The following is a 25,809-nucleotide window of genomic DNA, read 5'->3' on the forward strand; positions in this document are numbered from 1 at the left end:
TGCGGCGGGAGCGCCGCGGCCGCCATGGCTCCCCCGCGCATCCCGCTCCTGCTCCCGCTCCTCATCCTCGCCCTCCTCCCGCGGGCCGGCGGCCGGAGCGACCTGCGGGCCTTCGTGGTCGCCCACAGCCACATGGACGTCGGCTGGATTTACACGGTGCAGGTCGGCCGGGGCTGAGGACGCGGTGGGGTGGGGTTGGAGCGGCTGGGGCTGAGCCGCCCTCGGGCGTGCAGAGCTGCCCGGGCCGTGTAAGGCTCTGCCTGCGCCTGGAGAACACCCTGCGGAGAAACGCGTAAATCCCTGCAGGCTGCGGCTCCTGCCCCGAGTGTGGCCTGGAGCGCGCTTCATGCCCTGGTGTTTCGGGATCCTCGTTTGGAGGAGGCATGGTTGTTCCAGGAGCCTTGCCCTTGAATTGTGGATTTGTCTGTGCCCGCGTTCTGCAGAATCCTGATGGATTTTATATATATATATATATATATATATATATATATATATGGGGTTTTTTTAAGGAAAATCGTCACTCTGTTTCATGTTTGATCACTTTGATTATGTGACAGGTTTTGACGGTGCTTAGATGGTAGAGTCACCATCCCTGGAGGTGTTTTAAGAAGAGACTGGATGTGGCACCTAATGCCGTGGTGTAGTAGACAAGGTGGTGTTGGGATAAAGGTTGGACTCGATGATCTCAGAGATCTTTTCCAGCCTAATTTATTCTTGTGATCTTGTTATTAAGCCAAAACCCCAGGAAAACCTTCTGTCTTTTTTTGAGCAAGGAGAGCAGGATGCCAGGTCCTCTATGGGTGGTGTGGGTTGGAGTCTGGTGCCGCTGAAGTGTAGTAGCAAACCTAAGTTTTGGTAAATATATGACATGCAGAGCAAAATAAACCAGGTGGGGCATTGGTGTCTTTGATATTTGTTAGTTCAAATCTTAAATTCTGAACCCTTTTTCATTAGTAGAATTTCTTAGTTTCTATGTGGAAGATGGGATACTTCACTCTCTAGAGAGTGGCAAGAGGCCTAGCTAATAAAAAAGAGGTGATGGCTCACTCAGGAATCTCTGCTGTGCATGTATTCTGTCTCCCCTTTTTAGCAAAGATTAGTGAAATTCTCCATTAATATGTCAAACTCCTACTCAGAAATTGCATCAGAGAATACAAAACTAATTTTTATTTTGGGTTGATTAGTGGTCAAAGATCTCCAAGAGAAATGAAACACATACCATTTTTGTTTTACTTTTTTTTTTTTTTTTTTGCAAGATGCAGTTGCATGAAGGCTCAGTTCCTCTGCTGTTAAATCAAAAGCATCAGCCATTCCTATTGTGAAAAACCACAGAGGTTACCTGTGGATCATTTAAAATACTTCTGTAGTGAAGTGAAACTTGAAGGTAACTCTGTAATACTAATGTGATCCCAGCCTATTTAGTGGTTTTGGTTTGCATAATTATTAGTTTTCACTCATGAATGACAGCATACTGGTTTTTTTAGTGTTCTATTTCTCCATTTGTAATGTGAAATATAAGCATTTTATTTGCGATTTTGGAACAGCAATCTTCACTTTGTGCTGGAAGTTATAGTATTGATGGAGAATTCCAACATTGGATGTATAATAAAACCTTTTATTTTCCTCTCAAAGCAACCTATCTGTTGCAATCCAGTAATAACAGTGGTACCATAACTTACACGAGATGTGGCAACTCATTGACGGGTCGTAACCATATGTGTGAAAGACACCTCACCATTGTCTAGAATGCAGTACAAAACAGTTTTTACATCTTGGTACAAGTTCAAAATCTGTATTTAAATAAGTAAAATAAGCAAATACCTAATGAGTATCTCATTAGCTGATAGAGGATATGAATTGGAAAGAAAGTTTTTATTGTTGCTTGCAAAGTGTCCTGGTTTATGAGAACAATTATTTTCAGTTACCACCCAGACAACTGGGGTTTGTGAACTTTGTAGGATTGGGTTATATCTTACTGCTTAGTTCCAGTGTAGTTTGAGTCATAATAAAGACTGACTATCTGTAATCTCCAGAATACCTTAAGAAAATATTTTCAGGAGGTTACCACACAGAATATTTTAGTATTGTATTCAATTTGAAAAGTCCTTGTTCAGCTCTTAAAATCTAGTGTACTCCACTCAGCTATTAAGAACTAAAATTGAGCCTGATGTTGTAATCCTTGCACATATGCTTGAATTTTAGGATATATTGTTTGTAGCCAATTGCCAGTGAAAAATGAAAATTTGTTAGTAATCAATTGCCTGTGTTGTGTTTGAGTATTGCTAAAACTTAAAATCCATTGTTAAAATTTCATATTGTATTAAACATCTAAGCATAATCTTGAGTTTAAAAAACCCTTACGAACCAATGGAGAAATCAATGAGGGAGTAATTATTTAGATAAGCACAGCAATATTTTAAGCCATTTCTCCTACGCTCACATGTTTTCCTTTTTCTAATGACATGAGCATTTTTACAAAGATGGTTGAATTTCTGTTGTGGAAATAAAGGGGTTAGGAAAAGTTCATTTCTGATTTTGATTAGCTCATCTTCTTCTTATTTCAAAGGGTAATTTTTGTGTAGGAAATTTGCCTAAATTTAAACTGTAGATTCATGTTTTACATGTCATGGCCATTAATTTTTAAAGGGGTCAGAGGTCTGCATGTCAATCATTTTAAGATGTAGGTGTTGTTGTGTGTTCTTAAGTACCAGCAGTTTAAGTAGAAAAATGTTATGGTTAGTGTAAAATAAGTGTGCTATAAATGCAGATTACTTTGTTACAAGAAAAGACAGACATTTCAGGAAATCCTAGAGTCTCGGCTGTTGTTTTTAGACATTCTGTATCACTTTGAAATTAAGTAAAAGGTGGAAGACTGTATCTCGTCAGCAGAAGTTGTTCTGGCCAAGGTAAGTGTACATAAAATATCTTCAAAATTAATGTGATGTTGTTAATTTGATACCATATCATTGAATATAGCAGTGTGATGGTTATTTGATGGATACAGCTGTAATATTTGCATTCCAATAAAAATCCGTAGGCCTTGTTCTGGAATAGAGGTATCTTTAGGAGGGACATAGACAGGGTAGATGCACAAATTCTCACACTGGGTGTTTCTGCGTCAACAGTCAAACTTATTCTAAGATTCCTTTACCAGCTTGATTTTACTCTATCCTTAGATAAACATCAAGCACATTAGAGTTATTTTTCATAATAGTATAATTTACAGTATATGTATCACTGTATTGTACTGGCAATGCACACCCACAGCACAGAGTCATACTCGCTCTGAAGAAGCAATTCTGGTAATTCAGGCCATCAAAAGAAGAGCAGGAACGGGAGAATAAGGTGTGCATGAGGGGGTTTTAACTCTGTTGGTGCAAAGTCTTACCATTCGTGACATTGATTTAAGGTGAACAATGAGGAACTGGTTAAGCTGTTCCCCGTATGTAAAAAAGAAAACCCGTGTTAGTGTCTGGTGGCCTTGGGAGAAGTATCAACATGATCTAGTCAGATCCCCAGTCATGGGGATGTATTCTGGAACAGAAGGGTCAAAGGGGTGTACATAATCAGAACTTGATCTTTCTGAGAGTACAAAGGAATTGTGCAGTCAATGTGAAGTTTTCAATCTCTCTGTTTTCAAGCCCGATGAGCGTTTAAAACAGCCCTTTTAATATAGGCAAAACAAGGCTTATTTACTTCTCTTTTTTTTTTTTTTTTCAGGAAAGTATGCATGCTTATGCAGCAAACGTCTACACAACTGTTATAGAAGAGCTAATGAAAGGAAAACAGCGCAAATTTATTGCAGTGGAGCAGGAATTCTTTCGACTCTGGTGGGTTGGGGTAGCCACAGATACACAGAAGCAGCAGGTAAACTGCACTAGAGCCATGGTTCCTGCTAACAAGGAATCCACACACTTTTCAGGGGACCAATAGGGGCAAAGTACTTCACCATTTGCTTTTTACCCAGGTCTTGTGCAAACTGTTTCTGAATCTGGTACTTGGTATGAAAGGGCTGTAATTCTAAGGGCAGTTGCAAGAGGTTAAGCCCCAGCTATAGATTAGAGCAGTAGGAGGTAGTGACCTTTGCACTGAAGACTTTTTAGACTTTGCAGTTCTTGTTTCATTGGCAACTTACTTATCTGGGGGCATGCTACTATAAGACCTGGGTGATTCTGAAAGAGGCTGCACCAATATCTGTTAAAACATCTGAAGCCTAACACTGCTCACAGGAAGGAACCTTTTTTTCTTCTCAGTTAAGTACTGCTCAAAAACCTCCATTTGTAAACAAGGATACTCCAGCAAAGAGGTGACTGTGGATTCAATGGCACTGTGGTTTTGATGATTCTGGTGAAGACATCATGAGGTTTTATTTGTCACTTTTTCTTTCTTCTGGCGTGGAACAAACATACTGAAATCAAAGGCTGGGCTGGTAGCCTAGAAGCTGTGCAGATGTTTGTTTTGGATCCTAAAACTAAAGGGTATACAGGTGCAGCTTCCCATAGGAACTTACTCAGAGCTCCATGGTGTCTTTTGTTACCAGGGTCCAGCCAACAGTAGCATGTTACTTGTAGTACTTCACATTGTAGTTCTTTGGAAGTTCTAGATGTTTAAAGCATTGTGTAAAAAACACACCTCTTGTATGTTCTTTGGGGTTTTTTTTACAAAGTCTTTCACTAAATTCTGAATCTTCTGTAGTGTCCAGTATTTAAATAACAGCTTACATACAGCCTTCATGCAGCTGATCTTTGCATGAGAGATTTTGCTGGGTTTGGGCAGTTTGCTGTTTTTGTGTGGACACTGCCCATACTTGCCTGTTGCAGGGCAATTTTCTTATCTTTTTTTTAAATTAGTAAACTTATACTGTAAGTCTGGGGTGGGGAAGAAAATAGCATAGGAAGTGCTTTCTACAGGGACGGAAGAGTCCTTTAACTTTCTAAGGCAAGTTGATCTTATTTCAAATATGTCATGCTGCTATAACTGAAATAAAAATGGCCCAGGTTTTTAATATCTATTCTTGCTGTTATGTGGAATCCAGAAGAATAAATGTGTGTCACATTTGACCTCAGTAGTGCAAAACTAGTACTTATGATTCAGCCTTTAATTTCCTAGCCTAATTATTTATAATTGTTGCTTTTACGCATTTTATAGTCAGTTCTCGAGTTATTTTTTAAATAACTCTGAAAAATAAAATAGTTAAAACCAAATTCTTCTAGAACCTGTGTGTCTAACATTGAATCTCTAATTTAGGAGCTGTGATGCTTGCAGATAAATGACATTGTTTTTAACATTAGCAAGTTGCAAATATTGGTCCCTGAATTAGGTCACTCTGGTTACTGTCCTGCTTTTTCCACATGAACTCTAGCATTAATGATTTTCTATAGCACAGGCACTCTGGTTTTAATTTTCCTGTTTTTTTTTTTTTTTCTTAGTGGCTTGCTTGGAATACAGGATTTAATTCTAGTTTCTTTTGAAGTGTCTGCTTTGGATTGAAACAATAGCATTAAAAACTAAGAAAAGGTACAGCTTGGGTACAGAAGCTAGTTTTGCAATTCAGACAAGAGAATATGTAGGAGTGAAAGATACTGCATCAGTATGGACCATGTAGTTCTCAGTACATGTTATTCCCACAGTATTCTCTTGTGTAAACTATTCTTACCTCCTTGTCCTGGTTTGATGTCTGGCTGCTTTAACTAGAGGAAAACAAAAAAAGATGTGTAGCCACTTCTGTCTGGCTTGTAGACAAGACTTGATGTAAGGGCTGTAATATTGTCCCATGGGTCACAGATATGTTCTAAGCTGCTGCTTATAGTACCACTGTATCTGTTTTCTCCATTCCTCCTTCCTTTTGCCCTTTTCTGGTCAGAAAAAGTGCTTGGCTTTACAGATACTGTTTTCTTACTCTTTTTTTTTTTTTCTTTTGATGGGGGATTAGGTATTATTTAAATTCCTTGAAGTATTTTTCTTGTGTCTTCACCCTCTCAGTGGTTCCACAAAGTTTACATTAAAGAAATGTTTCTGTGGCCCAAAGTTTGGATCAGAGGTATATTTTGGACATCCATCCAAATGGGGAATAATAATCACAGATTCTTTTCATGTAGGTCAGGGCCAGTTCTGTGCTGACACCAGATATCAGTTATCTGGTCTCCCAGCATGCTAATCAGTCACCACAGTCAGCTGGAACTAATTTAGGAATGCTGAGCCCTGAAGCGTTTTCACAACACTGAGAAGGAGAGAAATGATTATAATCAAAATTGACAATCTGGCATCCTATCTTAGCAGACACTGAATGTTCCTGGGGAAATAAACATAATAGCTCTGGAACTGGCATCCTATGACAGATTTTTTAAAAAAAGGTGGGGATTTAGATACATATTTATATAAACTCTATTTTTGGAAGTTTGAGATAGCTCTCAATTTGTAGTGAAGTAACTATAGTAAAAACAGAAGACTCAGAAAGACTTTTAGAAAGAGGCACAGGCTACTCCTTCCTCCCTCCAAACACCACCCCCTACTTCATCCAGCATTTGCTGAAAGTTATACTTGTCAGCATACCTGTTGTTTGTAGTAGCTGAAATTTAAGAAAAAAGCAAACAAACCAACCCCCAAACAAAATCAAACAAAATTAAAACCAACCAACCAAAAAGAATAAACCCCCCATAACAACCCATGCAAAAAAAACCGCTCAAAGTTGAACAGTTTTAAACCTAGGAAAAAGAGACCAGAAATGCAGATAAGCAGTGAGGTTATCAGGCAGGTAAAACAATGGACTTACTATTTCTTCATAAAGCAATCTGTCTGTCACAAGTTGAGCAACTTGTCTGTGCTCCAAAGGCAAGACAGATGCATACAGAGTAGAAGAGGTATGTGTGTGATGACACACTGTCTCTCTCCTGGATTCCACAGATCTCAGTCTCCAAAGGAAGGAAACCTTGGAAGCCTGAATATTGTTGCATGCCTGGGTTTCTGTTGCTGCTTGCAGGGGGTTGCATGTTGTTCCCACATCCAGACACCCAATACCTTCCCTAAGCTAAGAAGGATGCAGCAGACAGGATTGTAGGCTGCTGCCAGTGCAGTGTATGAGGATGAGTCTGGTCTTTAGACAGCATAAAAAGGCACAGTAAGAGCCCTATTGAGAAACACCAAAACATCAGTGTGTATCTGGCAGTGCACCCTTTGTGTCTGCTACCTGGTTTCAGTGCAAGCTGGGTAACTCAGTGCACTGTGCAACACATTAGTATGTTTTTTCCTCCTCCTTATTCTCCTTTTGATAGCATTCAGTACAGACAGCCTTTTATCCCACTTTTGGTCCTGGATGCAGTCTTGACAAGTGTTGTGTCTGGGTAATGTGCTGTGATCTGAAATGAATTTGCAGCCTTTCTGGATAAGACTGAAATGATGTTTATGTTCTGTGTCTTAATTTCAATATTATAGGTCCATCAGTTGCTTCAGGAGGGACGACTGGAATTTGTCATTGGAGGACAAGTGATGCATGATGAAGCTGTGACACTAATTGATGATCAAATTTTACAGTTGACGGGTATCATATTTGCATTTAACTTTTATTTTTCATTGTTATGACCTTGGAGGTTTTGTTTTTCATTTTTTTCCACCTCAGAAATTGCTACTATTTTCTTATTCTTTAAGAACTGATGAAAGATCTCATATTTTTTACTTAGTGTGGGCTATTTATATAAAAATCCTTGCTTTAAAAAAAAATAAAAGCCATGACAGTTCTGCAGCAAGCAGAAGGGTTACCAAAAGCTGTTTTGTCAGTTATAAATGCGTTTGGAGCAGAGGCATTTTGTATGTGTGTGTGTGTGTGTTTGAGAGCTTAAGCTCCTGGGAAGATAGTTATGGTGAAACTGAGGGTATGAAACACTCTGCAAGAAAATACCTGGTAGCAATTCAGAGTGTGGGCAGGTTGTATTGTTCTGGCATAGTTTTCTGCATAATGGGAGCCATGGAATGTCACTGAGGTCATCTGAAATTAGTTGAAGGACTTGCTTGATGAAGAAACCCCCATTTGTAATCATCAGCTTCTATTAGAATGTGCATATTTCCAAGAAATGCACTATTTCCCATTAATCTCCCAGCTTCTGCATCCAGTTGCTTGTGTGTTACACCTGGCCATGTGATGGTGTAGAGAGTGTTTTAGCACATAGGTTTATCTGGTTAATGAAAAAGGAAACAGGATAAATAATGCCACCACTGTGCTACTGATGTCTGTGATGTGCCATGAGGGAGTAGCAGGGAGGGGATGTTTTAGTACCAGCTGCCGTGGCTGATAGAAACCCTGCCCATTTCAGGACTACACTGTGCAGCTTTCTACATGGGAGGGTAAAGGGCCAGGAAACACTTCTGTTATTTTCTGAGTCTGCACAGCACCACTGGCCTTGTTCCTTGCTTTATCAAGAGCACAAGATTAGCAGCTGCTTTTGTATCTCAGTGAGTCACCACATCACGCTTTGGCCAAGGGGAACAGAGGAGATGAACTACTGTAAACACAGATTTGTCTTTTATTGAAGTTAGCTGAAAAAGACATTATTTCTAATTTAATATTTTATTCTGTGTATAAACATACTAAAAAAGAAAAAAAAATTCAAGTTTGTCAGCTTACTCATCAGGAACAGAAGTAATAATATATTTTAAAACTCTCATTTATTTTTCCTGAAAGCACTCTGCTCAGTTTGAGTACATACGAGAAAAAAAAAAGTATCCTTGAATGAGTGGAGTTCAAGTTGAGAAGACAAAGCCAGTGCAGATATTTGGGCTCTTCATGTCATGTCTTCTCCTGTCTGTCCAGCCAGCTGTGTTTTGGAAGAGCCTGGAAAACTCTAACGTGCTTCCATTAGGAGAGTTAAATTAAACACATTGTGAATATTTTCCCTACGGAAGACATTAACTGTGGAAAAGATGAAGTGAAAAGAGGCCTTGCAAGCTCACTTTTTCAAATGTGATATTAACATTTGAACAGGAATTAGTCCAAAATAGGGAAAAATATTATTGTGTTTTCAGATAGTTCTGAGCACAATTCTGTAACTAGGAAATTAGGATCTGCCAGGGGGGATTTTTTTGTGTGTGTTTACTTGGCTGGTTGGTTTGGGGTTTTATTTTGTTTTGTTTGTTTGTTTGGGGGGATTGGTTTGGTTTTGTTTTGCGGAGGGGTTTTTTTGGGGGCGTGGCTGTTTTATGGTGAGGATTCTAGTTGGAAATACTGGAGTTCCAAATAAAACCTACTGCTTCAGTGGTTGTTTTATTTTCATTTAAGTGATTCTTTTTTTTTTTTCTTGAGTTTACTGTGTTATCTGGTCTTTCTAGTTTGGGTATTTCTTTTTTCAAAACTCATTTCTATACAAAATTGAATAACATTAGTTGTAAATAGCATCTTGATTGTTGTTAACCTTTGGCTTTTTTCTTTTTAGATGACTGAGGATTGTATTAATTCTAGTTTTGTTTACTGGATGGCTTGCTTCCTTCTCCCTTTGTCACTGATATGACACTGAAATTTTCTGAGAATGGATTTTATGATTTGAGCAAATATAAATTAAACCTCAGCTTGTTGTTTTCTTGCAGACTCCAACCTCGCTATTAACCTTAACTTAATCTGTTTCTAAGCACTTTTTCCCAGGCCTGTCTCTGATCATAATTTCTTTTTGTTATTCATCTTTTATAATGCTGATGAGTTATACTAGGCATAGCAAAACAAATATTGTCAGTGTGACACTTTTTGCTGTGAATCACTGAATTCCTGAAACTTTGAATGCTTTGGAAAATAGCAACAAAGACCTATCCTTTAAGTGCTTATCTGTAACTCTATATGCCTATTTAATTTATAAAATTAACTTTGAAAAGTATTCCTAACCCAAACAAATTTTGCTTTGCAGAAGGCCATGGATTTTTGTATGAAACTTTTGGGTTCAGGCCTCAGTTTTCTTGGCATGTTGATCCTTTCGGAGCTTCGGCTACAACACCAACTCTTTTTGCTCTGGCTGGTTTTAATGCTCATCTTATTTCTCGGATTGATTATGATCTGAAGGCTGACATGCAGAAAAACAAGGTAAAAATGGCCTTAGGAATGAAACCATTGCCAGCCTCTCCTTAGAGTAATCTAAACCATGACATTAAGATAAACATCTCTCAGATCTATGCAAGAAAATGCAGGTATTTCTTGTCTAAAAGTGACATGCTGATTGCATGTGGTTATGGTGGAGCACACTAAATCTGTGTTATGTGGTCAAGTGATGTCTTCATGACTTCTGGTCAAGGATAAAATGTAGTCTAGCTTGAAGAAGACACGGAATGTGGGCAGTTGGGCAAGTCTAAGCGGGCATTGAATTAGGAGTGTTGGAATCAGAGGTATCTCAAATAAGTTTGAATTCCCTGAGAAAATCTTGGATCTGTCAGTTTTTGTGTGGACTGTTCTAAACTGTAGTGTGTATGTTTGTTGTCAGGCTTGCAACATTTATTTTACAGGTGCAATTAAGAGTTGCAACTATTTTTGCTGAATTCAGTTTTTGTTTCATGTTCTGCCTTCTCTCACACAGTGTCCTATACACAGTAAAGGCTTTTCATATCACAGCATTGAATCCTGATCTGTCATGAGTTTTACTTGCTAGGTTATGTGAAAATAAGGGCCTTCACTGTGATCTGGGCATGAGACAGTTTTTAGGAATCTTGGATAAAACTCAAGCGTCTTTGAAGAAGACAATAGAATTCCTGCTGAATTTGGTGAAGCAGGGACTGATCACCTTGTGTTGGCAGTGAAGTGCAATGCTTCCTTTCTGCTAAAATCTTTTATGAGCTTTTGACAGTCTTTGCCCAGCTAATTTTTTTTCTGGCACTTCACAATCTGAAGTCTTCCAAAACCGTAAAAACTCTATTTCAGTTGATTAAACATTGATTTCCAGTGACTACAGGGGAATCAGACTACATCTGGATCTCTCCTAGCTTATAGGTTTCCACCCTCCACTGTAACAAGTGAGCTGTGATGGCTGTGATAAGTCAGGCTTACATCTGGATTTTAGAATGCTGGCAGTGTGCTGCCTCCTCTCCTTTTCCATCAGTTATAATAGAACAAGGCAATGCTGTAGCCTCCTGTATATAGTGGTGACCTTGCCTGAGGTACCATTGGCTGTTCTTCAAAAAAAGCACTTAAAAGTATTACAAGTGGTGGAAGAGAAGATGGGAACTCTGAAGTCTTGGGTAGTTAATGATGTATTTCTGTGCTTGTCATCAAGGGTAATGGTTTCTTACCTTTTTGTTTTCCAGAAGCTTCAGTTTGTATGGCAGGGTTCTCCTTCCTTATCTGAAAGACAGGAGATCTTCACCCATGTTATGGATCAGTACAGCTACTGTACTCCTTCGCAGTTACCTTTTTCAAACAGGTCTGAAGATTTCCCAAATAAGCAGAAATGTTGTTCACTTCTGACCGTTTACATTGTTGGAGTTTAAACATTTTCTTTGATTGTTTTCTTTCAGCAGTGTTCTGCTGCTTTCTTCTGACCTGTGGTAGGTCAAGGAGATGTCTAGATCTGTAGACCTAGAGTAAGAATTATTAAACACCCCCAGCTACCCACCATAATAAATGAAGTTTTCTCAGTACCTAGCAAATAAATTCTCAAAAGTGACTCTTCTGACAGGCATTAAAATACTTCAAAATATTGACAGACTTGAAAAATAATGTTTTCTAGCACTAGGAAGCTTGGAACTCAAGTATGGCTTTCATACATATATATATATATATATACACACACACATACAAATATATATGAGTATGTACATATATAATAATATATGTATAAAATGTCAGTCCTTTTCCATTTACTTTTTGAAGAAATCTAACAACTTTTGAAAACTTTATTTTGCTCACTGGCTTACCCAGTAAAATACTCTGTAAACTAAGTCTACTTGGGGGAACATCTTTGTTACAAAGCTTTCTGGCTTGTCCTATGATTTGTTTGTTCTATGCCAGCAAGCAGCTGGGACTTGAAAAGTTGCACAGTGTTGAAAGAAAACTTCAGGGGCAATCTTCCCCCTACCTCCCAAGTAAATACTAAACCCTAAATACTAGCAACGATTATAAACTGATTTTTTGCCTCTAATTCCGTATGTGTGTCTGCATTTTGTACCAGCAGAGTTTGATGCGTTTTTCCCAGTTGAATAAATCTTGTTTATAACCTATTGCTTTCCGCTTCTACTTAGGTCAGCATTTTATTGGAATGGATTTGCAACTTTCCCAGATCCCCCAAAAGATGGTGTTTATCCGAACATGAGTCTCCCTGTTACAGATGCTAACCTCCATCAGTATGCACAAACCATGGTGGCAAACATAAAGGAGAGAGCAGCCTGGTTCCAAACAAGTGATGTGTTGTGGCCCTGGGTAAGTGCCTCACCAGCATTTGCTTTAGAAGTGGCAAGTACACTGAGGGCAGTAGGATAATGGTATTTTGCTGCAGCGTGTACTGCACAAATGCACATACAAACCACGTGACATTAAGTGTTTTTTCTAGTAAGTGTTGTCCGAATGTGTAATGATTTCTAAAACTTCTTTGAACAGTCTGCCAGCTGTCTATCAAGTCTTCACAGTACTTAACATAGAAAGAAATGTGACAAAACTGTAAAGATAATCTCTTGCAATATGACTTCCTTTGTCTCTCTCTGGTTTGTCTGTTTAAATCGTGTCTTTAGGTAACTGCTTAGCACAACATAACTGTGTTAATAAAAATTATAGCATTACAATAAAACAAATGACAGATTAGGTAGACAAGGTCTTTTCTAACAGAAAATGTGTAATCATTTTCTTACACCATTGTTGTATTGTAGTTAGAAACGTAAGCATATAACAGCTTGGTCATCCAAACACTTTTTTCAGCAGCGTGCTGTGTTAATTGCATCCTGCATGGACACGTAGCAATGATATGCTCTTGCTGTTATTAAGTCCTTAGGAAAGAGTAACTTTGCCTAAACTGAATAAACGGTATAGTCTGGTTTTTAATTTTGGTGGATGCTGCAGGTCTCACAATGTTAAAGGATGATGTATCTTCTTAAAGTGGCTATTTCTCCACCATATCTGTTGTTGCAAAGAAAACAAATGTTTTCTGACTGATGCAGCTTTGAATCACTGATTTGTTTTTCTCCTGTGTTTGTGACATTGTTGCTTATATTGAATTTATTATTTTTTATAGAGAGTAAGAAGATAAGGTAGGCTATAACACTCTGTAGTAGTGCTATAATGAAAGTTATGCTGGAATGGGGAGGAAGTTTTGGATAGTACAAATAAATCCCAAACATCTAGATCCACGCCTGAAGTTTTGCAGTAATGTAAGAAAACTTCAGTCTCTGACTTCTGGATTTGTGTGCTTGTGATAATGAGTTTTAAACCAAGTTTGTTGCTCATTCATGGTACTATGTATAGAAATAGAAAGAAAGAGATATACCATGATCTTGTACTATTATTTCAAGATTACAGATACTTTGAAGTACTTGGATTTTTTTTTCTTTTAATTAAAAAAAGAGGAAATATATACTTTCCCATTTAAGCTCAGACCTCACATTTAGACTATTTAGCACCTAGTTGTGCTGGAGGAGGCATTGGGCTGTAGGGTAATGTAAAAGTTCAAACCTGCCTCTTTGAAGGCTGTAGCAGCAGATGTATTGTCTTCAGGGCTGGAACTGATCCTGGAGGTGATTTTTGGCCAGTGTGGTTGAACTAATTGTATAGTAATGTATAGTGTTCCTTTGCAAAGTTTTGTTCACCTAGTGAGTGGATGTGAAGGCAAACTAAAGCAGGTCCTCCTGGATGTCCTTGTTCTACAGAGCTGCACTGCTCCTCAGCTACTGTGTTCTGTGTCAGCGTGGGTGGTGTCTGTCAGCCCAGCACATCCTCTTCTGTGGTGCAAAGTGTCTACATTTTATGAGGAAGTCTTCTTGAATCAAGGATTGAAAGTAGTGTTCTATAAATGTGAAGTATTTTTAACTGGTTAACATATTAATTCCTCTCATTTTTAATTGGAGTCAGCAGTAGGAAGTTTGGTTTGCACTGACTGCAGGACTTTTCAATTCTGGGTTGGTTTTTTTTATATGTCTTAGTAGCTCATTCCAGTTTGAAGTTGTTTTCCAGTTAGTGCTTTACGCATGCAGAAGATCTTAAGGTATCTGTGAAGGACTTTTCTGGTTTGGAAGTAGAATTTCTACTTTTCTCATCAGTGGCTTAACCTGTTAGGTCTGAAGGACAGGCGTGTGCACTAGGATTCATAAGGAATGTGACAGAAACCTTACTTGAAAAATGTAGTAAATGGAAGAGAGGTGGAGGTGGCCTTCTCATCTGGGAAAGAGGTGGGGGGGAGTATTTGCTTCTAAGTTCAGTTGAACTTATCAAATTCAACTCATGCATGAGGTGAATGAGTTCAGCTTGTGCAGTGAAACCCATAGAGCACAGCAGGTAGAGCATTGGGATGGTAGATGGAATTGTGAAGAAAATAGATCCTCCTTGGCTATTTCTGCAAAAAAATTGTTTAGTTTTGGAAGAATAGTGCTGAAAGCATCTTTATTTTGCAAATGAGATCAGGATTTTATGTGGCTTTCACAAAAACAAAGTGTTGACTTCATATGCAGTGTTTTTTATCTCAAGCACAGAGACATAAAGATGAGGATGCATTAAGCTGATGTCAGTGTTGGCTTTCTTATGTGAAGGAGATATCTTAGCATGTTACCGTGCTTCAGATGAATGTAATACTGTTTAGATGTACTGTAATACTGATAACTGAAGGATGCATGTGGTGCCATGGCTGAGTAACTCTATTTTCCTGTTCAGCTACTGTAGTTGAACAAAGTTATGCTTAGTTACGCTTTTTTTGAATGTTTGTACATGCAAACAGTCTGTGTTGAGACACCTTCAACAGAAGGCAGAAGTTGTGCCAGCATACTCAAAAAGAGAGGGGCTTTAATACACAGTATATCACCTCTCTTAACTGCTTGGATGAGTATCAGAAGTACTGTAGCCTACTCTTGTGAGGGGGGATCAGCAGCACATTGTGTGACATTTATACTGCAGTGATCTCCATCCAGACTATTTGTTTTCACATCATGTCCTCAGCACTTCCTAAAGCTGTAAGAACTCTTAGCAGAACATAAGAACTTCGTTATTTTCTGCTGAGTGGGAGAAGTACAGTCTGAAAAGAAACAAAGGTCATCTTTCCAGGCATTTTTCAATTGGTACCATGAAATTTCATGCTTTTGCATAATATAGTGTGTCAACACACTTCTCCCTGTCTGTAATTCTGGTTGGTTATCAGCCGATCTGTGTAAGTAACCCTATCCACTCTTGGCAGTTTTGTAAAAAATATCTTTTTTTATGGGCAGTCAAGATCAAAGGAAATACCACTTTAATATAGACTGGTATTAAAAAGGATCCTTCTAAATTGCATGACCCAAAGTCATTTGGCTGTTCTGTTTTTGGAATTTCAGGGCTGTGACAAACAGTTCTTTAATGCATCTGTTCAGTACTCTAACATGGACTTGTTGTTGGATTATATTAACGAGCACTCTGGTGAGTTTGGAGTGACTGTCCAGTATGCCACTGTTGGTGATTACTTCCAAGCGGTTTATAGCAGGAATCTGACATGGGAAATTCGGAACTTTCAAGACTTTCTCCCATATTCAACAGGTAATTAAGTTCACAGCTGCCTAATGTCTGCCTCGAATGTACATATGTAAAATTTTAATAATGGCAAATGAGAAATACAGAAAAAAAACACATTCTCCCTGTAAGATTTGTTTGTCCTGCCAGGTGTCACCAATAAATACCTGGATCCCAACTTAGTTATGTAAAAAAGATGGTAGGGCCACAGTTGCAATATTTCTTTGGGAACGTTGGAAACAATGGGTAAAGAAAGAGACAAAGAAAGAGTGAGTCTAAAAATAGGGAAATTTGACAAGCAATCTAACTTGAGGTTTTTATTTTGCTGTCTGAGTAACAACAGAGTACAAAAGAAAGCTAAGCATAAGGTATCTTCATAAGTATGTAATGTCATCCAATATTTTTTTTTAATGTGCTGAAGAAATGCATAAATACTGCACTAATCACATTTTTACAGTGAAAACAGTGAGCAGTGAGCTAAACCTCTAGGCTTGGGCCACCTGGCTGAAATTCAGTAGGGTATTTCAGGTATTTCAGTGGATTGAGGAAGGTGAAAAATACTGCAAAGTGTGTAATGCACTTCAAACTGGTTAGCAGACAGCAGTGGTAGCAAAGGGTTTTGCAGAGGTGTATCAGCACAACTAACACAAGAAGTCTCTGGTGACATTGGAGGGGTCTTGTCTCAACTCCATAAAGCAGAGATCCTAGGACCCATTCTCCTTCAAATATAGATTTTGACTATTTGTTTCATGTTTGAGTGTTTAACTTGGAATTCTTTCTCTTCTCTGCTTCCACACAATAGCCTGCACAAATAACCAGTAGCCTCGTAGGCATTCTGCAATATTGGATATGTATCTTATAACTCTCCTCCTCTTCCCCCAAATTAAGCTATGGTAAGGACACAGTGCTCTAGGATCCAGGGAACTAAAAGGAAACTGATAAATGGAAAGATGCCTAGGAACAGATGGATGCATGACCAAATAAAACAATGTCCCACTGGTACAGTTTAAAAGAACTGGATTATGCACAGCTTAAAGCAGAGGTGGAAAATGTGACAAGGAGTGATCTGTGAATGTCTGAAAGTGAAGCGACAGGTACCCAAGGGACCAAGGCAGTCTGCCAGCTCTTAGGGTACTTCTGTGTTAGTACAGTGGAACAGGAAAAAGTGAAGCAGTCGCTGAGGATTTGATGTCCACGCTCTAAGTAATTCCAGGAAAATTGGATATAATCTGGTCATATGGACTTGAATGCCCATTAATGCTTGTTGCATCTCATCAGGAGTCCAGTTTGTTAGCTCCAAACCTGATGTTTTATGTAAAGCAAAGCATACTAGGTAAGGATGGCCTGATCTAAACAAAATGCTAATGTAGATGGAACCCCTAAAGTTTCCTGTAGGAGAGAGTCTTGTCTTTTTCACTAAAGAAAACGGTCTTAAATTCTGAAGGAGGGGGGGAGAAAATTCTGTCATAACAGAAGTCTCAAAAAGTAAAAATGCCATCAGTATTTTTGAAATTTCATAATATGATGTGGCAGAAATTCATTGCAGCTGCTTGTTGCCTGCTTGCATCTTACATGCTGCATTAACTCAGCTTTTCAAGCAGAGCTGAAAAGTACAAAGAAGACAGGAAAGAAGTCATGCTATACCCAGCATCCCTTTAACTCTTTTCCCCAATAAATTTATCCTTTTAGGCCTTATATGAAAGTATGCGTAGAGAAGACACAGCTAACTTCTCTGTCTCATTGATTTGTTTCATTACCTGGTTTATTATAAAGTGTCATGGATATCACTGGAATACCTATGTGTATAATTGTAGCTACCACTGCTTCATCACATTTTTTTGTCACCGTGGATGTATATTTCAGACTGTTCTGTAATGTGTCTTGTTAACTTTTCAATGAGTAAAAATAACCACTGCTTCCTGTGAGTCATTGTATGGACTGATCCCTGGCTCCCTCACCTCCCTCTAGGGATCATGTCGTATCTAACAACTTGCTGATAAATGCATTGCCAGCTCTAACTGCTAATATCTTTTTGCATCTGGGCTCTTAGTTTTATCTTTTGGCATAATATACCGGCAGGAGTCAGTTGCTATTAACTTGCATAATAGCAACCCCTTCAGTGTTCCAGGTGGGTGCCCACACATAGATGCAGTTTTTTCCCCAAATGGCTTTTTGTGCTTTGCAATTGCAGTATAGATTTGAGTGCACTTTTCTCCCACATACTGTTTTGCTTCTTGATGATTAATCCCCTCTCATTCTTGCTACGCCGTTTTTTTCTGTGAGTCACTTATTGGGCTCAGTGTCACTTCTCTCACATGGAAACTCAACTTTTAAGTCCCAGGTAAGTATTTCCTTCTACTCTGCATTCGTTGTACTGTGCTGCTGTGTGTGTGTGACTCTTCTGCTTGTAACCTTGAAAACTAAAATGGAATTCATCCTGTTGGAACTTACAGCCTCTCTAAGGCCAAAAAGAATTTGTCCTGGAGTTTTTTGAGCAAAAGATCCTATTTTCTAATTGTTCTGGTTGATCTTAGGCTGGTAGCAGATTGTTATGGTTGCATATGTGCACTTTAGAAGGCACTTTCTGCAACTTCTTTCTGGAAAAACTATCACTGGTTTATTTAAGAAAAAAATCCTCCCCAAACAAACAAAAAACCACACACACACTAAGTAGAGATTTGGAGGTTTTAAAAGCAAATATTTGTTTTCCTTGTTCACTCTGTAGGGTATTGAAACATTAGCACAAATGGACTATTGAAATACTTTGCAGTGTCCACTTGGGGGCATCTTGTGATGTAGTTCGAAGTGCTGGAGTAGTTTGGAGCCATCACATCGCTACTTCTACTCCATTTTGAGGAAATAAAATTTAAGATAAATCCCCTAGGATTAAAAGGTTGAAATGTAGAGAGCTTGTATCAGTAACCAAGGATTGTAATCTACTTTATTAACGACTAATAATAATACATGCTTCAGTGAAACTTTGAAAGTTCTCTCTTGCAGATCCACAAGGAGGAAATTCCTGCAAACAGAGGTTACCTTAGTCATGCTGGCTTTTTGTCAGCTTGCAGGTTACTAGGCCTGTAGGAAAGGTGGTAGTTTCCCAAAGAGCACATTTATGGCTGGGTTTCTTTGTAGGCTTCTTGACTATTCTACTTGATGGCTGATGTCGCAACCCCCTAGTAGGACTCATGTAAGAAACTGTGCAGTAATAGCCTAATAAGTAACAAGTAAGTGATAACTGAAGTGGTGTTTTGACATGTGTTGGATCTGTTCAACTCTTCACAGAGCCATTTCAAGCGTGGACTGGGTTTTATACCTCTCGGAGCACGTTAAAAGGAATTGCAAGGAGAGCAAGTTCACTGCTTTATGCTGGAGAATCCTTTTTCACACAGTACATCCTGAAACACCCAGCAGGTTCTATTTGCAAATGTAAAGCCTTAAAGCAACTTCAGAGTCTTAGATGGGCAGTTTCAGAGGTAAACATTGATTTTTTTTTTTTAATTTGAATGAAAATGTTTATTGTCCAAACGTAAAGCTTTGCATTTCAGCTGTAGTGACTCAAACTTGCTTTTGTGTTTTTAGAAATAATTTTCACCTTTTGCAAGTCATATTTATTTTTATAAAGCAATTTTTCAAAAAACTGTCTTGAAACACGATTTCAGCCCTTTGACCATACATTCAGGACATGGTTACTGGCAAATGTTTTCTTTAACCAGTGAAAGAGTATGTGGTTTCAAACTTTGCATATGAAATTCCTTTTATTCATTTTAGTTTTATTGTTTACAAAATTGTTCTTAAAAGTAAAAAAATACCAAAAACTGAACTAACTAAAAACCACTGATAAACTCTACTTCTGCAAGTTAGAAGAAGGACAGATTTATTTCTTCAAAGTTCAGCAGCTAACTGATCAGCCTCATACCACTAACCATTTACAGTCATCAGTGCTTTTGCTGGTAATAATTCTTTTGTCAGCTAAGGACTAGATCTTAGAAGAAAATGAAAAACCTGTCCTGTTATGATATTTTTGCTGCATTCTTGGTTTTGATAACTTTTTTTTTCTCTTAAGTGTGTAACTTCAGTAATTTCTAAATGTTAAAAGAAGAATATATATGGAGGGAAATCTGCATGCATCTCGTCTTTGATCACTTCATGCAATATAGAGAAATTTGGACTAGGCAAAATGTGAATCTGTGAATATAGCTGCAGTAGCTTATTTAGTTATATGTCTGAAGTTTAGTGGATCGTGTTAGTACAAATGCAAACCTTAAGTTGTCTTCCTGTTGCACCTTTCAAACTACTCTTAAATGTAAGGTCCAGCACCACGATGGTATAACAGGCACAGAGTCCCCCAAGGTGAGGGACATGTACATGACTAACTTGATGTATGGAGTGTTCAACGTAAAGAAGCTGATGGCTTCCATAATCTTTGACATGAACGATGCGAAGAAGAACGGAGAGGTCTATTCTTCTGTTTACCCTAAAGACTCAGGAATATCAGGTACTTTTTACACAGCTTTTCCAATTTTCAAGCTACCTTATGAGAGCTATCATGTTTTCCCCCAAAACAGTCAACGTGTTATGTACACCTGAGTTCTGTCAGCCAGAGCTAGAGAATCCTGCTAGACTTGAGGTGTACTCAGGTAAATTCATGTGCTCTAAGATCTGAAGTGGCTGAAACCAGGACCCCTAAACTGATGTTGGGCAGAATCCTACCCCAGTGCATACGTTCTGCCTGGCTCCCAGATTCAGACCTCAGCTCTAAAACAGGGGAGGACAAGGTGCTGATCAGGGTAATTACTAAACCTTACCCTGCAACATAACATTACATGATAAGAAGAACAGTCAGATTTAAGAAATGTTCTTGCTATAATGTACTGCCAGCTTGTGTAAAAAATGTAAAAGGATTTTTAAGGAGTCTGTTCTAAAGACTGTACATTCCCTTTTATCTTTACTTTGGAAACTTTTTAAACTGTCAAATGTAAGCGGTGCCGTGGGCTGCGCAACAGACCGATTTGGATTTTTACAGGGCTGTTTTTAGATTAGGTTTCTCATTTAATCTTCTGTATAACTGTGATAAAATTAATACGGTTTGACAATGAGTTGTGGTAAGCAGCTTATTTTCACTAAATGCATTTACATTCAACTCAGGTGTCATTTTCTGAATACATAGTCTCTTATGATTGGTTAAAAAGTAGAAGAATAAAGCAGAAGAGGTTTTTCTCAAGTTCTAGAAAATGTTTTCCTTTTTTCAATCATGAAGTCTTACTGCAGACTTTTATGTTAAAATTTTGTAAGATAGTTTTACCTAGACATATTTCTCAAATGCTTATTAATAACCTATTTTTAAAATACATCATATTAGTGACTGATAGTTTTGTTTGTTTGCATGCACAAAGGGGCTGCAGAGGTTGACCAGTATGTTGTTGTTTACAATCCACTGGCATGGAACATCACTACCTTTGTCACAGTTTCTGTGGGCAACTTGGCAATGAGTGTATATGATGATCTGGGGCATCCTGTACCTGCACAGGTATTTTAACTTTGTTTCTTCATCTTACTTTTCTCTCACTTGTCAGTTTTCATTGAGCTGATCCTACCTCCTGTCAAAGTGGGATTTTCCTAGTCATCCTTCAAGGTTTTTCTATTTGCTTGCTTGGTTTTTTGTTTGTTTTTTACTTGCCTCTTCTCTCAGCAGAGAGACTTTTTTTTTCTACACAAAAAGACTTGCTGCCTTTGTATTGTGTTTGATTTGTCCTTTGCATGCCTGCTGTGTGGGACATGGCACTTCTTATCTTGTCTTTCTTTCTATAAAAACACTGTTTCCAATAAAGCCATTTTCATTGAAGCCCCAACTTACAATTGACAGCTCTGTTTGTGCAATTGACAGATTGCCTTGGGGAGGGAGAAGAAGAGATTTAAGAAATGTAGGTCTTAGTTACAAGCCCAAAAGAAACTGGTGTCAGTCAGCTGCCATTTGACAGCTCATTCTGTCATAGCCAAACTCCAAGACACATCCAGCTGTTCCCTGGGAGGGAACAAAGTGGCCTCAAGTGAAATCTAGCACTGGCTTTTCTCAGGAGCATCTGCTGCAGAGAGTGTATTGTTTTCGATGGCTTGATAAACCTCTAGGAATGCTTCCTGCATGTAAGACCTGAAGAGGCCTGATGCAATCCCAGATGCTCCACTCTGCGCCTGAGATGTCAGATAGCTCAGCGAGTTCTGCCAGGGGGACAGAGCTTCTATTGCCTGTGGCTTATGACTGTCAGTGTGCATCAAGGCACAGTGTGGTCAGGCAGTGATATTATCAGCTCTCTCCTGTTCCTCTATACGTGATGATGGCATTAGACCACGCTGCCTTCTCCTGGAATCCATCAGTCTCTTGGGTTAGCACATGGTCATGCTTATCTGTCAGTCACCTCCCGGAAGTCCTTCTGTCTGAATTACTTCAGGCTTGTAAGATACAAGGAAGGGATTGACATGTATTTAAAGCATTTATTCAGGATTTAGGATGCCCTTAAGTAAGGCTGTCATTCTTTATTTTGAAAAGATGAAGTTCTGTGTTGTGGAGTTGCTCTGTACTCTTTTGCTAGAAGTTACTCATATATGCATGTGGATAGTCACTTGAGGCTAAAGGAAATCTCTTTAGCAGTAATGACAAGGTAGTTTGGGGTCCTTTTTGTTTCCAATATGTGCTGTCCAAAAGTGCATTCATATCACACGCTCCTTCCTTCTGAGAGAAAGAAAGCTTTAGCTCAGAACATTAATGTGAGTATGTGGCTGAGAGGAACTGAAGCTTGGCAAGTGCTCTGCTGCCTTCTGCACCAGATGCATGAGTTGTATTATGTATGGAGGGATCAGGAGTAGAACCATTGATGCCACTGCAGTAGGTTTCCTGTGGTGTGAGTAACTGGCCATATGCCAGTCCACAGTGTGAAGTACAGACAACTTGCTTTAATTTCTCATTAGTCATAACTAACCTTTTTGTCCACGTAATCTGCTCAGTATTTATCTAGTCCCATTTTCTTGCCCCAAACCAGAAGTGGTACTAAATTATATAACTATACCAGGTAGGATACATGTCATGGAAAGATGATTAAAAACTGTTGCTTAAGGTATTTCAGTATTAAGTAACACTGGTGTTCTGTTTACTGTTCAAAAGTCTGTTACATGCTTCTGCTTCATTTCCATGTGCCTTCCTTAAAGGTGAGGGTGCATCTGGGTCCTTCCTCCTGTTTCCATGAGTTTTCTCTTCCTTGCACTAGTCACGTCCCTTATGTGTCAGTCTCTTTTTTGTCATTTGACTGATTACTTTAATTTGTGATTATTTCTGCTCATATAGACATTTTACAGTGCAATCTTAAATCAAAATCTACAATTCCATGTTCACATTAAAATAAGCTTGAACCTTATAATTTGCTTAGTGACCTTTCTTTCACTAGAAAGGCTCAGCTTAATCCAAGTTCAACAGACTCCCAATTAAAAGCAGCATGAATTTATAATTTAGAATTATAGGCATGGCAGGTTTAGAGACTTATTATTAAAGTAGTAGCTATTTTTTCTAATTTAGGGCTTATGGCACATGAAAGGAGTTGCCTTGCTAATTAATCTTCTGTAATGAAGCATTGTTGTGTATGTTAATGTACAGGTTCAAACCTCAGTGGAGTCCCCATCTACCTATGATCTGTATATCCTAGTTGCAATAAGTGGTCTGAGCTACAGAAAATACAGTGTTAAACCCTTGGATGGTAAGCAGTCTGCATTTATTGGGAGATCAATCAAGTACAAACGAAGAGACATAACTCGTGCAGGTCAACAAAGTCAACAGTTGTTTCCTGTGGTTAACAACTGCTACCAGGTGCTGTTTGACCAAAGCACGAATCTAATGCACAGCATTACAGAGAGGTGAGACTGCCTGCTTGGTTGTAGTAATGTTTCAGATTCTGTAAAACACTTTGTAAAAATAAGTCCAAGTACTGTATTGTGTGTCTTAATTCCAAGACTCAACTCACAGGATGTCCTTTACAGTCTTTACAATTCTTTTTTATCTCCAGTTCACATGTCCTTCTCTTTACAGGAAACTGCAGCACTAGTATAGGTGTGATTCTGTACTGTTTCTATGATGGTGCCCTGCTTAACTGTGTAATTGGTCTACGATGACATACCACAGTAATAACTGGTAGATCAGCAGAGTCTTAGTGTACTTCAGAATGAAAGAGAGTTATGAATTTGGGTTTGTATTAAAAACTACTAAGTAAGCACATACACTATGGCTTCACAATGAGCCTTAAGTGATAAAGCAAGAGCTTGCTTACACTAATGAGTAGTGTTTGCGAGTCATGTATCGCTCTTTCTATGGTAGGAAACTACAAAACTGTTTGAAAGGAAACATTTAACTCTGGAATTTCCATTTACTCAGGCAGATAAAGTGGCAGAATAATCAAGATTTAGGTGAGACTTGGAATTAGCAGGAGGTCTTTCTCAGCTGATGCAACCTGGCCCAATTTCTTCAGCTTCAGTGGAGTGCTCTTCTTTTTGCCTGTTCAGGCTTCAGATTATCAACTGTTATATACTGACGGAAGATTTGACCCCTTTGACATTGCCTGGTGACAACTAAACCTCTCTCACCTTTGTGGTTTTGTTCATAATTCTGCCTCCTAGAGCAAGAACTTGTTGTCCAGTATAGTTAAAATCAGCTTTAGAAGTATAGTATAGATGGGTCTTAACTAAGAGCCCTGGAGGAAGAATTTTCTCAAAGGGCCTCTGGATCATAACTGTCTCCAGAATCTATGGGAAATATAATGAGGAAGAGCAAAAATCGAAATTCAGATTCCATTTTTCTCCATCCTGTTCTGATAGGCAGCAAGAGCTGGAACTCAGCACGTAGGAGAAATGAGATATTCACTTTTCTTCACAAGCCTTCAGGCAAGCTCAAAATGTTTTGAGTTTCAGCAAGTTTGCTGTGAGGTAATTGGAAAGAGTGAGGTGTCAGGTCACTATGGGAGGCAAGGTTAAAAAAAAATTGGGATCTTAAACTGTGAAGCCTTTTAAGTTCAGCTGTGACAGTTGGAACCTCTAGATCCTGCCCCTGCACTGGAAGTGCCTCATAACACGAGCAGTAGAAAACACTTGGATACGTTTTCTCCTCAGTCATTACAAATTGTGAGTAGCTGTACTAGCATGAGTTAAAATGTTTGGCAGTTTATATGCCAGATGAAGTGATTTTTTCCTGTTTTCACAGCAAGTTGCCAAAGGCAGAGCAGATAGCTGAGGGCAGAATCTTAAGTTGCCTTCATATGACTTTCCAGAAATGGTGATAATAAGTCATGAATAGCTAAATTGTAAGCTTCAGGGAGAGAGGAAAAAGCAAAGTAGGTACTGAATGAGCATGAATGTCATTACCAGTGTTAAACATGGGAACCTGCATCGTGCTCATTTACCTAGCTACAAAGTTAAATGAACCTGATTATTCATTATTATAGTGCAATGTACCTAATTTTTGTGAAATCAGTAGTTTTGATTCTATAGCAACTCACATCAAAACAATGAGCTTATGTGGATGATGGTTGGTCTTAAGATGTTTCTTTCTCGTGAAAGCATAAAAGGACATAGAAACTCCATTTATTTACACACTGACATATCTTAATGGGAAGCACTTCAATTTCCAGCTGTCCTCATTTCCTTGTTACAATATAAATTATCCACTGTGAGGAAACAGGTTTTTTTTTTTCCATCCTTGTTCCTGTTGCAGTTCAACTTTGCATCTGTTATATACAAAATGTGTTTGCAAGTGATATAATTTTTCCTTTTCTATGGATTCAAAGGGAGACTAACCAGACTGTCCAGATGACCCAGGAGTTCCTTGAGTACCATGTGAATGGAGACACGACAAAAGGGCCAATTTCAGATAACTACTTATTTGGCCCAAATGCTTCAGCTGTTCCAGTATCAAAAGCAGTGGGGTTGGAAGTGGTTTCTGGAGCCTTGATGACAGAGATACGGCAGTATTTCTACAGGTATGATACCATTACAACTTTATTGGAATGTTTAATCTTCTAGGTATGTATATGGTTAATTCTGTACAGCTGCTCCTAAACAGTGAGCTCTGTATACTGTTTAGGATTTAGACAGAAGAACTAGCATGGATCTGCTAAATGTAGTACTAAGAAAGCACC

At 38.6% G+C, this 25,809-nt stretch overlaps 1 protein-coding gene across 2 annotated transcripts in view; it reads left to right on the top strand.

The window, feature by feature from the left end:
• Nucleotides 1-25,809, top strand: part of MAN2B2 (mannosidase alpha class 2B member 2) — a 31,567-nt gene continuing 5,758 nt past the window's right edge. For both annotated transcript variants that reach the window (XM_027899743.1, XM_027899744.1), the window contains exons 1-12: nucleotides 1-162; nucleotides 3,721-3,867; nucleotides 7,432-7,537; nucleotides 9,885-10,057; nucleotides 11,269-11,384; nucleotides 12,202-12,379; nucleotides 15,466-15,664; nucleotides 18,923-19,113; nucleotides 19,949-20,135; nucleotides 21,034-21,167; nucleotides 23,283-23,539; nucleotides 25,459-25,650. In XM_027899743.1, coding sequence (XP_027755544.1) covers nucleotides 25-162; nucleotides 3,721-3,867; nucleotides 7,432-7,537; nucleotides 9,885-10,057; nucleotides 11,269-11,384; nucleotides 12,202-12,379; nucleotides 15,466-15,664; nucleotides 18,923-19,113; nucleotides 19,949-20,135; nucleotides 21,034-21,167; nucleotides 23,283-23,539; nucleotides 25,459-25,650 — 2,018 coding nt within the window. In that variant the 5' untranslated portion in view covers nucleotides 1-24. The remainder of the gene's footprint in view (nucleotides 163-3,720; nucleotides 3,868-7,431; nucleotides 7,538-9,884; nucleotides 10,058-11,268; nucleotides 11,385-12,201; nucleotides 12,380-15,465; nucleotides 15,665-18,922; nucleotides 19,114-19,948; nucleotides 20,136-21,033; nucleotides 21,168-23,282; nucleotides 23,540-25,458; nucleotides 25,651-25,809) is intronic.

The sequence above is a fragment of the Empidonax traillii genome, unplaced genomic scaffold, assembly GCF_003031625.1.
Source record: "Empidonax traillii isolate 1590-97213 ecotype Southwest subspecies unplaced genomic scaffold, ASM303162v1 scaffold687:size894609, whole genome shotgun sequence".
In the NCBI taxonomy this organism is placed as follows: Eukaryota; Metazoa; Chordata; class Aves; order Passeriformes; family Tyrannidae; genus Empidonax; species Empidonax traillii.